Source organism: Esox lucius, chromosome 24, assembly GCF_011004845.1.
Source record: "Esox lucius isolate fEsoLuc1 chromosome 24, fEsoLuc1.pri, whole genome shotgun sequence".
Taxonomy (NCBI): Eukaryota; Metazoa; Chordata; class Actinopteri; order Esociformes; family Esocidae; genus Esox; species Esox lucius.
The window spans coordinates 10,369,062-10,382,427 of NC_047592.1; the positions used below are offsets into that span (position 1 = coordinate 10,369,062).

Sequence of the window (13,366 nt, forward strand, 5' to 3'; positions counted from 1 at the left end):
GCTATGTCATGTTCTGCAAATGTGAAATTAATTACTTATAACAAACGGGTAATATGGTCTATTGCTCTGTTCCCCCCAAAATCTTGTGGCCCACGCCAAAGTATCACACAGATCGGTTGCAGGCCCCAATTATCCAGTGTTCATGGCAAGGACTTTTAATATTAACACAGCCACAGTTGACCATGCATCAGGTAATGTCCTTACCGGAACTGTGGATATTCCAGTGGGACCTCAGGAGAAGCCCTCGATAGCACTTCCCATGCTGCATTGGCGTTTTGGCCAATAGGGGCTTCATATGCTTTTGGGTCCACATTTCCCGAGGGCCTTAAACTACGCACTGCAGTTGGGTGTATTCCTGCATTAGAGCAGTTCTGAGCCGTTGAGCATCCCATTTCATTTGTTGGGGAAATAGTGTGGGCTTATGAACCAATAAATTACAAACCTTAGGAAGAAGTAATTAAATAAGTTCTCTCTGGTTATGAATGATGGGATTCCTCCGTTGCCTATTATGACTGCTTGTTAGATGATTGGGGGTAACTTAAAAGTACACACTAATGAGCCAAAACATGTCACGGTCTGGGTAGATTAGATGGTAAGCGAGCAGTCGGTTCTCGTATTCAATGTGTTTGATGCATGAGATATGGGCGGGAGTGAAGACCTCAGCAACTTTGACAAGGGCCACATTGTTGAAGCCAGACGACTGGGTCAGAGCATCTCTGAAACGGCAAGGCGTGTGGGGTGCTCCCGGTCAGCAGTGGTGAGTACCTACCGACAGCGGTCCGAGGAGGGACAAACCACAAATCGGCAACAGGGTGTTGGGCACCCAAGGCTCATCGATGCGCGAGAGCAACGAAGGCTATCCCATCTGGTCTGAAACCAATAGAAGGTCTACTTTTAATGGTGGTTACAGAAGGAATGTGTGACAACACACAGTGCATCGCACGCTGCTGCGTATGGCAGTGTTCTGCTGGGAATCCCTGCGTTTTCGTATTCATGTTTGACTTCAATTTGACACGTGCCACCTACCTAAACATCGTTGCAGTGTGGGGGAATTATAGAAATTAGTTTAAGTGTAAATAAAAAATAAAATTCAGTTAACAATTCATATCTGGTGAATAGATTTTTCCTTCTCTCCTTTCTCCAGGGGCTTATAACACCATCTAAATGTATTTCAATGCTTTCCTAAACTAATAATTATCGGAACGGTCTTCAAGACATTTTGTCAGACATCATATAAACTTTCTAAGCCACAATAACAAATAAGTAGACAAGAAGTACGGAGGGAGGTTTTGTCATTCATTTTCAAGTAGCCCATTTGCTTCAGTGCAGTAGCAACCTAATCTAGTGTGACGCCACTAACAAAGTAAGCTGGTGTCAGACAGACTAATAGCTACTGTGTTTCAGACAGAAGTTGAAGTTCATTGAAGTGTACTTTTTTTGAAAAACTGATACTGGAAAGGGGATTTTTAAACCACATTTGTGAATTCTCTTGTGCCTGCCCTGCATTCATTAAAGTTTTGTTAAAACCATTAAGAGAATTATTTACCCACTGGTTTGTAAAAGTATCGAGACTTCTGACCCATTCTGTCAGTATTACTGAATTTACAATCGTTAAACAGAAAATGTGTTGGATTTGATTTTCTTTTTTTAACACCGAAATTCAAAATTGATTGTTGTAAGGTGGCATTTGATTCGTGTTGGGAAATATTGTTAGTGAATATTAATAAGTTCAATTCAACCCCTGTGCCGTGGAATCTCCCGTTTACAGAAATGAAAGAAATCTCCCCCCAACTGTAAACCACTATAGTCTGATTGTCTGGATTAAAGCTCCATCGTTGAAGCAACCTTGGTTGTATTTATACGTCAGGGTTCTGTAGCCACGGTTCCAACATGCCTATCCGTGTGGCCCGACGAGTAACGAACGTCTGAAAGGCATGTGGCCTCTTTGCAGTGCAGCGAGCGGAGATGAACGGGGTTGAAGGGGCGATAGAAAAACCAATCATTTGACTGTTTGGCGAGTTGCAGTTCCTGATTTCATTCAGAGATTGAGACAGGCCGATGTTGGCCTGTACATTTTATTTGACTGACAGATTCGTGCGATGGGGATCTGATTGATGTCGACGTTGTCAAAGTTTACACGGGTATAAATGACGGGGATGAGTCAAAGAATGCCCCCAAGCCCCTCTGAAGACGTGAAGTGAAGGCAGTGGAGTGTTCAGTACATTTTCCATTACTGCACGTTACTAACACAGCACCTGACTTGAGACTGATGCAGGCGCTGGGACACGAGTTCCACCTCCATACTGGTAGCTTTATTTATTTTTCCATAAAGTTCCATTCCTAGGTTTCAGTTATTGTAGTATTGTTGGGTTACCACTTATGTCCCGGTCAAAAATACATTCTATTATAATTACAGTACTTTATTTATTTGGGGGGACGCCTTTCAACACTCAAGGACATCTTACATTAAAATGAATAAATAAATGTGATACAGGTGATTATATTATACTGTAGACAAAAACTAGAGGCTTTTTGAGGAGGAGGGAAAATGTGTACGTTGATTGGATCTGTAACTGAATGACAGCTTTATGGATGAATGTGTCATGTTATTATAGTACATCCCCACACTAAAAATGGGGGGGGGGGGGGTTTACAGCTCTGTAATAGACAACATTTTGTACCTATTTAAAAGGTTATCTGGTTGATTGAAGGCCAAGTCCAACATTACTCATTCACTAACAGTGTTTGTGTGTGATATAAAGTGTACATATTAAATCCACTGCCACAGAAATATTCTTGTTTGTTTGGTTGTTTGTATGTTGGTTTGTTTGTTTTTGATAACAAGCCTTGCTGTCTCTTCTTTGACAGGACAGGTGTCCCTCCGGTTCTATTGATCAAAAATAAAAACATTATTCAAAGCATATATTGCCTGGCCTACTAAAATATGTCTTATACAAAGAGATTACTTTTAATGCACAATGTAATATAACAGTGCTGGCCAGTCAGAGGGTCTTTCGAGTGGGATATTGCCCTGGGCCATTGTACATTGTTTATGCTCTGCATAGCAGAACTGACTGTGTAATGTAACACTCAGTCTCTCGGTTTTCATGTTTTATGCATGGTGCATGTATTATGAAGGGATACAGGCGATGGAACACCTTTCTGTACCAGCTGGCCAAGGTTCATTTGGCTGGCGACAAAACTGTACAATAGACTGCAGGAACACAAGAGGCTTGTCCAATCCTCTTCTGGCTAATTGCATGAAACATGTTGAATTGAAACCTTTCACTTTTGTCAGGTGAGAGGAGGAGACTCCCAGTTGCATTTTATGTTGGAACTGGGTATATATTAACAAATAATTGCCCCTGTGAAATAAATAGATGCTATTGTGCTCTTAGTTTAATAGGGTGGTTTATAATGATGATGAGAAATGTGGCGGTGATGTTCATGTACGTTTTCAGGAATAACAATTAGGGTTAACCCAGTCCTGGGTCCATGTAATTATTTTAACATTTACTGTACATTATCATGATACCACCTACAGTGGGTATAGAAAAGATCACCCCCCTTTTAAAATAATCACATTTTGTTGCTTTGCAGCCTGAAATGAAGACAGACACAGTTTTTGCTTCATTCAACTGTATTTACTCAGTGCAACTTATAACATCCAAGTGAAAGATATAACACCAACATGTCAGAATTTATTTTAAATAATAATATAACAATCACTGAGTTGGAAATTGCAATTGCAATTGCAATATTTGACCACTCTTCTTTGCAGAACTGCTCAAGTTTAGTTAAATTTTATGGTGACCATTTGTGGACTGCTGTCTTCAAGTCATTCCACAGATTTTCAAAGGGGTTTAAGTCCGGGCTCTGACTAGGCCATGCAAGGACATTGTGTGGTCAGTTTTGCTGTGTGCTTTGGGTCATTGTCATGTTGGAAGGTAAATCTTCTTCCCATTGACAACTTTCCGGCAGAGATCAGCAGATTTACCTCAAGAATTTGACCGTATTTTGCCCCATCCATTTTTCCTTCTATCCTGACAAGTGCTCCAGTCCCTGCTGCAGAGAAACAACCCCATAACATGATGTTACCACCTCCATGCTTTACTGTAGGAATGGTGTTATTTGGATGGTATTGGATTTTCGCCAGACAAATCGTTTGGTGTTAAGGCCAAATAATTCAATTTTAGTCTCATCTGACCATAACACCTTAGAATCTTCAAGGTGCCTTTTTTCAAGCTCAGTCATCACTGCATGTGGCCTTTCTTGAGGAGAGGCTTTTTTCTTGCAACCCTCCCATACAAGCCACATTTGTGGAGAATTTGTGATATTGTTGTCACATGCACACAATGACCACTCTTTGTCATGAATTCCTGCAACTGCTTCAGAGTTGCTGTAGGCCTCTTGGTAGCCTCTCTGACCAGTTTCCTCCTGGCTCTTTCATCCAGTTTGGAGCGACGTCCTGACCCAGGGAGGGTCTGTGTTATACCAAATACCTTCCACTTCTTAATAATAGACTTCACTGTGCTTCTAGGCACTGATAAAGCTTTAGAATTCCCGGAGATCTTTTGACAATGCCTTGCCACTCATAGTTGATTGTTTTCTTCAGTTGCACTACCAAGGACTTAAATGCTTCAGGAAAAGCTTGTTTCATGCTGAGCTAATCAAAATGACCACAGCTGATCACAGTTGAAAGTCAATTGGCTTTGTGTGCTATTGAGAAGGTGATTAACTACACCTGGTTGGGTTTACAAGTCATTTTTAGGAGGGGGTGATTCTTTTTCCAATTTCAGTGATTCTGTTTTTAAATTAGTAATTTTTTGGTAGTATATCTTTCACTTGGATGTTATAAGTTGTAAATCCAGCTGAATAAAACAAAAACATTTTTGTCCGTTTTCATTTCAGGCTGCAAAGCAACAAAATGTGATTATTTTAAAGGGGGTTGATTCTTTTCTATACCCACTGTACATTCCCAGATGGTTCGAGAAAGTGTAGTGAATGCCTAAGTTCATATTTTTAATTCATAATCTTCACACAAGTGTACTGCATTTTTAAAGCGAAAGCAAATGTTTGTAATATGAATGTGCAGAGTTGTGAGATTTGTTTCTGATCATTGCCTTCCCTCTGTGTTTTACCTCTAGTTTGTGGAGACATCCATGGGCAGTTCTTTGACCTGATGAAGTTGTTTGAAGTAGGGGGGTCACCAGCTAGCACACGTTATCTCTTCTTGGGTGACTATGTCGACAGAGGATATTTCAGTATTGAGGTAAATTTTTTGTCTGTTTTAAGAACTCTTGAAGCAATGCAGTGGCTGATGTATTTTTTTTGCTTTTATTGCTTTGCACTATATAATCTCTAAATAATCCCTTTCTTTCTTCTCTGCTAGTGTGTGCTGTACTTGTGGGCCTTAAAGATTCTTTATCCCAAAACGCTGTTTTTGCTCCGTGGGAACCATGAATGCAGACATTTAACAGAGTATTTCACGTTTAAGCAGGAGTGTAAGTGTGGTTTGAGTTTTTCTTTCAAAAGCAATCTACATTCAACCCAACACTTGTCTTAAAACATTCACACGGAAAAGTGCATAGTATGAAATCAAATTCTAGCAGTTTCCCAGATTACTGTCGGATTTAAGATCAGAGTTCAGACTAAATACCAAGGGCAGAGTGAAATGATTCTGTTTTTAATGGCGTTTGGATGTTTTCTACTACTTTTTGAAGTTTTTATGAGCCAAACCCAGTACACTGCTCCAGTGTGTGGGAGCCTAAGGTGTTTGGCCTGGCAACTCTCTCTGTTTCCACCCTGACAGGTAGAATAAAGTATTCAGAGAGGGTGTACGATGCCTGCATGGATGCCTTTGACTGCCTCCCCCTGGCAGCCCTCATGAACCAGCAGTTTCTGTGCGTACACGGAGGGCTGTCCCCAGAAATCACAAACCTCGATGACATCAGGAAAGTATGTCATCTCCCAAACCACACCTCCTGCTTGACAGGCCTAATGGAACATGCTTTTCAGTTTGTAGCAACTTGCATATGTTTTGTACGGGCATATTATAAATATTTCCCTTGAAGGATATGTTTTTTAAATAATAACGGGATAACTAAAACACAGACCAACTTCCTCTCAAATGACACCCCTGGCTGTCCGGTTGGGTGCGGTCTGGCCCTCTCTGATTAAAAATGGTGATGAGTCCAACCCTGCGTTCTCTGAAAAGTAATAAACACAATTGGATTTTTATGGCTGCAATCAGACGCTCTCAGTAATCAAATCTACTATATTGACGTGTCAATTTCGCTACAGTTTATACTTTCGTTGAAGACATCGATCTGCTTTCTGATTGATGACTGATTGCTTTAATTTACCTTCTGATATAATTTCTGAGGAGGATGTGTTGTGGTTGAGATTGGGAGGGATATTATTGGCACAATATTATCATTAGCAATGGCCCGACCACCTGTGCCAGCCATGCCCACCTAAACATTGCACACTTTTTTCCCTTTAATGTAAGAAACCAGAAAATGTTTGAGGCCAGTCATACTCACCCCAGCGTCAATGGGGAAAAAGCAGAATGTCATGACGTGGGTGGTAGGAGAAAGGCTTGTCACGATGTTAGCCTTTCCCACAGGTTATCAGCTGAACCTAACCTGTTAGGACGCTATTCCGTGTCAGTTTCCTCACAGATTAGACATGTCTGCTTGACGTTGTGTATTTCCCCATCTGTCGTCTTCCCCTCCGTCTGCAGTTAGATCGATTTAAAGAGCCGCCCGCGTATGGGCCCATGTGTGACCTGCTGTGGTCGGACCCCCTGGAGGACTTTGGGAATGAGAAGAGCCAGGAGCACTTCACACACAACACGGTTCGAGGCTGTTCCTATTTCTACAGGTGGGTGTCCTGTCACGGTGCGTTGGTCGACCCGGTCGCTGTGCGTTGGTCGACCCGGTCGCTGTGCGGTGGGCGACCCGGTCGCTGTGCGGTGGTCGACCCGGTCGCTGTGCGGTGGGCGACCCGGTCGCTGTGCGGTGGTCGACCCGGTCGCTGTGTGGGAGACGACCCGGTCGCAGTCCCGCACTTGTTGCGTCTTTAAAAATATACCCCACCCCCGGAAAAACAAGAAACTAGGCAAGCCTAGTTCAGCCAGAATAGAAAGCATTTCCCAATTGAGATTCGAACCCGGGTCTCCCACATGAAGGGCTGTGACGCTAACCACTATACCACAGAGCACTGTGTTTGACAGGTGTCAGTATAGCCTCTTGTGAACAAATCCTCTTTTGCCACTGGCCATTTTAACAGCAAATTGGCAATTAGTGAATGATATTGATACAGTTTAACTGACTAACGTTTATAAGTAAGTTTACCTCCACCACAAATAGCGTCAATGAACTGCTAGCTTTTGCCACTGGCCCTTTGAACAGCTTATTAGCCAGTAATAGGCTTTTCCAGTGTCTTCTAACTTACTGGAATAGTCATAGGAATCTAGCAATTGCTAGCGAGTCCGCCAAAGCTATTTCATTTCATGGCATAATAACTTTATTTTTTTCTTTCATGGCATAACAACATACTTTTTTCTTTCTTTGGTGAATTACATTGATACAATAACTATCAAGAATGGTGACGATAACTAACTTTTTCATTAAGTGAAACGACAAGAGAATCGTGGAAATAAAATAAATGTTGTTGTTCACAATAGATTCAAACTTGATCCTTCCACGTGAAAGGCACTGTCTTTAACCATAAGACACAGCATTACGCATTTCACCAGTCGCTAAACACTATTGAGCATTGTGTTAAACTGACTAACGTTTCTTATTAAGTTTACCTCCACCACAAATAGCACTATGAACTTTTAGCTTTTGCCACTGGCCGTTTTAAAAGCTTATTAGCCAGTAATAGGCTTACTAGTATCTACTAACTTCTTAGGAATAATCATAAGAATTGAGCAATTGCTAGCCAGACTGAAGATGAACTTTTCCATGTCAGAAACAGTCGCAATATAACCGTATACAGTTTCAGTTAAGGCTTACCATAACGTAACTACTGTATGTTGTATCCAGCAAATGTGTTTCTCAATCCTGACCCAAAACACATGCACAATGCGTACTTCGAAAATCCACCAGAAACAGTCGCACTCTAACCGTCAACTGTATTATTTCAGGCTTACTGTAATGTAGTCACTAGAGGTTTTAGCCAGAGAAGGTTTCGTCTATAAGGAATAATTCCTCGCCTGCGAGGAGATACAAACTCGGGACCTATAGTTTGCAGGTCCGCTTCTCTAACCACTACGCTATTTAACAAGGGGTAGTCAGTCAGTCACTCAGTCAGTCAGTCACTCAGTTAGAGACATTCGCTCTTCTTGGCCGGCTCTGCTTACGCGGTCCGGCAAAAAACATCTTCTGTAACTGCTGACAGTACATTTTTGAACTGTACTGAAACCATGCCGATCCGTGACCGTCAGACCACAATTCGTTAGCCGTATTAGAGCACTGCACGCTTTAAGTGCCATTTTAGATGAAAGCTCTGTTGTTTGTCCTCATCTGGATCTGCCCGCAGGGCTCATTGTAATTGGCAGCAGTCCAACATCTACAGTTTACAGGTCGGCTAAAGCTCCAAGGGGAGTACAACTTGCCCCCTCCCAACAAAAGCCTGTTTGGTGTGTTTTTTTCTGTTCCATCCCAGCCCCACAAGGCTGCCTCTTAACTGATTTAAACTCAGCACTGATGCATGAAATTTACATGTCATTTGAATTACATCCTTCCTGTCTTAGCAGACGGTTTGCGTTGTGGTTGTTGACAAGATATGTCAATTTTCGTTTCTTTTTGAAAAACTATTGATCACGATTTGTGAGTAGCCTAAACATGTGATAGCAAGGCACTTCAGGTGCTCTTTTAAGTGTTGAGTTCACTGTATTTTAGATGACAAATCTTTTCTAAGCCCATGGATATCATACTAAATTAACATGGATATCATACTCAATTAACATGGATATCATACTCAATTAACATGGATATCATACTCAATTAACATACATTCTAAGTCCACGTTGAGGGACAAACCAAACTCCTCCCAACTGTAAATGTATGTCATAGCATATCCTCTTTCCCTTCTAACAAGTGAATAAGATTTAATGAATACCATTTTTGTTTCTCTTTTTTTGAAGTATGAGTTTACCCCATTTCATGTCGGGTTTACTGAAGGAGAAGAACTTCAGCTGGAGTGTGAACAGTAGTGTAAGACCTGTGACACAAAGCTGTTAGCTACACTCACGCTCTAAAAGCATTCTGCAATGGAAACCTTAAGTAAAAAGCATGACAAGTGCTATGCTAATAAGCAATATACAGAAGCAAGCGCTCCTGTGCAGAGCTGAATGCTCAAAGTCCCATATAACGTCACATATTTCCAAATATATGGTTGAGTCGCCGTTGTTTCAGTGGGAATAACCAGCATAGAAGAGGAAATAAAACAGTCGGTTGTTGGAGTTTGTCATGCACAATGTATTTGGTTCTGTAAACGATTTGTAGAGTCTGAGAGTATTGCAAATGTGGCCTTGGACTGCTCTCATCAGCTGTTTTTTGAATAGCCTTCAAAAGCTGTTGTGGTCTGGAGTTCTGAAAGGATTTAGAGTCACAGCTGCATTGTATTTTCCAAGGTCTGGAGTGCACTCCCTCACTAAATTGTCCTTCTTCAGCGGTTGATTTAGGAATGTTTTCAACGTTCCTGTTTTTAAGGGGTTTGTTGGCTGGCTGGCTGTGTATCTAGGGCCTACCTCACTGACAGCAAAAGGAAATTTCCAGTGGACTTTTGGATTACCGTGAGTTAAAGGTCATTGCATGGAAAATCCAGAAACGTTACCATAATCTAAACACTGGCAGATCTTTGATTTTTAGGGACGCCTCAATCTTCGACTGATTATGCAAAAATAATAAATATGACAGTCTTGCTCGCACACTTTCTCTCACTCACACGCGCACACACACACGCTTGATGAAATAAGGACTTGTCATGTTGTCTTTCCACAGTTACCCCGCTGTCTGTGACTTTCTTCAAAACAATAACTTATTATCCGTCATCCGAGCACATGAAGCACAGGACGCTGGGTAAGTGGCCTCTTCGTCAACCGCTCACTAAACACAGTCTTCTTCCACAACAAGAGTTTCTTGATCCTACACAAATGTTTTAAACATGCGCTTGCTAAAAATAGTGCTGAATTCAACATTGTTGGTTTTGGCCATCAGTGCCCCTGTCAAAAGAATGGGGTTCATGTCTTGGTAGCAACCATGTTAAAAAAACCCTGGCAAAAAGCGCTGACAAGGCAGAAGGGCTGCCCAAGCAGCCAGAAGGCATGTCACTGTGTTTGTTTACTCCAGCGCCCCCCACCACTAGTCCAACCAGACAGTCTGGCCCATTCAGAGCAAAATCAGCTCATACTTGGAAGTCAGCCTTAAGCGCTGCCCTATAGGATCAGATTAGCCCGGCCAAATCCAAGTGCCTGTTCCTTTGGGCGTTGACTGCATTCAACTGTCTACGATAACAATGTGCTTTGTTATATAAAATGTGGTTTCTTACAAGCCATTTAGAAGATGCTTTTGTCCCCGAGTTACGTAAAGGCACGGGTGCATACGAGAGCCGTGGGTTTCAGAGCCGATCATGGGTCAAAGGTTAGGTTGCGTTCCTGTTAACGTTGATTGTGAAGATGACTCTGTCTCTCCGTCTAGGTACCGCATGTACAGGAAGAGCCAGACAACAGGATTCCCTTCCCTCATCACCATCTTCTCAGCCCCGAACTACCTGGATGTGTACAACAACAAAGGTAGATAGAGTATTCATTTCATCTATGCTGAGCTTTAGTTGTTATGCATCCACTCTACTCAGTACTTCATCTATGCTGAGCTTTAGTTGTTATGGATCCACTCTACTCAGTACTTCATCTATGCTGAGCTTTAGTTGTTATGGATCCACTCTACTCAGTACTTCATCTATGCTGAGCTTTAGTTGTTATGGATCCACTCTACTCAGTACTTCATCTATGCTGAGCTTTAGTTGTTATGGATCCACTCTACTCAGTACTTCATCTATGCTGAGCTTAAGTTGTTATGGATCCAGTCTACTCAGTACTTTATCTGTATTAACCTTTAGTTGTTATGGATCCAAAGTACTCAGTATTTCATCTAGCTACAACTGCAAGTGAACTAGTTGGATATTAGCTGAACTCTATTTGCAAAAGGTTACATAGCCAAACAGAAAAGTTGATTCATTTGTAATTGCTTAAAAAATCCCCTCAATCTACAAAAAATACCCCATAAAGACAAAGCTAAAACAACCTTTTAGAAAGATGTGTGCCTATTTACAACACTGTTTCCAAAGATGTTGGGACGCTGTGTAATATGCAACATGTTTAAAAGAAGTTGGGACAGGGGCATGCTTACCACTGTGTTGCATCACCTCTTCTTTTAACAACACACTGGGAACTGAGGAGACCAATTGCTGTAGTTTTAAAAGTGAAACGTTTTCTTATTTGTGCTTGATATAGGATTGCAGTGTTTTAACAGTTCGGGGTCTCTTTTTTGTCAAACTTTTCATTTCATAATGTGGCAAATTTTTTCAATTGATGACAGGTCTGGACTGCAGGCAGGCCAATTTAGCACCCAGACATTTGCTATGGAGTCATGCTGTTGTAATATCTGCAGAATAGGGTTCCCTGAAAACGATGTTGCTCCAAAACTTGTAAATATTTTTCAGCATTAATGGTAAATTCATAGATGTACAAGTCACCCATGCCATGTGCACTAATGCACCCCCAGTTAGCCTAATTAGTGGTGAGGTGTTCCACCAGGTTTTCTTTGCATTACACAACTTTTCCAGTCTTTTGTTACCCCTGTCCCAACATTTTGTGTTGAGGCATCAAATTCATTGTGGGCATATTTGATATGTTGTTTTCGTACTATATTCTATTGAATATAGTGTTTAAATGATTTGCACATAATTTAAATCTGTTTTTCTTTACATTTTACAGAGTCCCAACATTTTTAATATCTTATATATGTAAATATTCAGACTTTTTGCCATGACACTCAATATTGAGCTCAAATGTGTGCAGGTTTGTTTCCAGGGAATCAAAATCAAATCAAATAGGTCTGAAGTGCTACATCTGGTGAAAACAAGGTACCGCTCATCCCCAGGCTAATACCATCCCTTTGGTGAAGCATGGTGGTGGGAGCATCATGCTATGGGGATGTTTCTCAGCAACAGGGACCGGAAGACTAGACAGGGTTCATGGGAGGATAAATGGAGCAAAACACCGGGAAGTTGTTGAAAAAAACCTGATTCAGAACATACAGGATTTCAGACTGGGGAGCAGATTGCACCACAACAACAACCCAAAGCACAGATTGCCAAGACAATGTCTGTGAATGTCCTTGAGTTGCCCAGCCAAAGACGAGACTTGAACCCTATTGAAGATCTATGGGGAGACCTGAAGATCACAATTCACCAACACCCACCATCCAATCTGACAGAGCAAAGCGGGTAGAGACATACCCAAGAGGACTTTAAGCTGTGATTGTTGCCAAAGGTTTTTGTGGAAAGTACTGAATAAAGGATCTGAATACTCATACACATGAGAGATTTTAGCTTTTTATTATCAATAGATTGGCACACATTTCCAACATGTTTTCACTTTGTCATTATTAGGCATTGTGTGTAGATTGATGGATTCTTTTAAATAAATCAATTACATATTCAATTTATAACACCAAAACATTTGGAGAAGTGAAGGGGTGTGAATAATTTCCAAAGGCACTGCATTCTAATGCAAAATGCGATCATGTATGTTCCCTCTGGGTGGGTTAGAAAGAGTGAACACTCAGAACCTCGCTTCACAGTGTTTTCAGGCTGCTCCTGGTAGGTTTGGGTGGGGATGGGTTGGGTTGGGCTGGCTGCAGTCCATTTGGCATGCCGGCCTCCAGAACACTCTGAAGGAGACCTTTGTCAGTGAGTCAGCACAAAGCCCCAGAGCAACTCGTGTTGTCGAATATGCCCCCCACCCCGCCCCCTTAGAGTTCCAGAACAAGAAGAAAAGGGAGAAAGACTTGTTTTGGCGTAGGTGTGAATTTCAGCAAAACCAGTAATAAGTTTACTTCGGGCCATGTGTTGAGATGTTTTTGGTTTGTTGAGACGGGTCACAAAATAATTAGATTTACTGCAAGGACATCTACCAAAGGAGAGCGGTTTGGGGTATTTTTTTGTTGTTGTCAGTTTTACTATGGGCTATGTTTACAGGCCCCCTCTCAGAGGAACAGAGTTGACAGGTCTGGGCGGGAGAAAGATCACAATAGGCAGAACCTGACACGTGCAGGCTTTCTAACGACAG

General features: G+C 41.6%; 1 protein-coding gene across 7 annotated transcripts in view; it reads left to right on the forward strand.

Annotated features, from left to right (window-relative positions):
* The window catches only part of LOC105029501 (serine/threonine-protein phosphatase 2B catalytic subunit alpha isoform), a 69,787-nt gene that overhangs the window by 38,890 nt on the left and 17,531 nt on the right, over positions 1-13,366 (forward strand). For all 7 annotated transcript variants that reach the window (XM_010902891.5, XM_020043508.3, XM_020043507.3 and 4 more), the window contains exons 3-8: positions 5,148-5,272; positions 5,393-5,504; positions 5,813-5,958; positions 6,746-6,885; positions 10,017-10,094; positions 10,713-10,807. In XM_010902891.5, the coding sequence (XP_010901193.1) occupies positions 5,148-5,272; positions 5,393-5,504; positions 5,813-5,958; positions 6,746-6,885; positions 10,017-10,094; positions 10,713-10,807 (696 nt within the window). The remainder of the gene's footprint in view (positions 1-5,147; positions 5,273-5,392; positions 5,505-5,812; positions 5,959-6,745; positions 6,886-10,016; positions 10,095-10,712; positions 10,808-13,366) is intronic.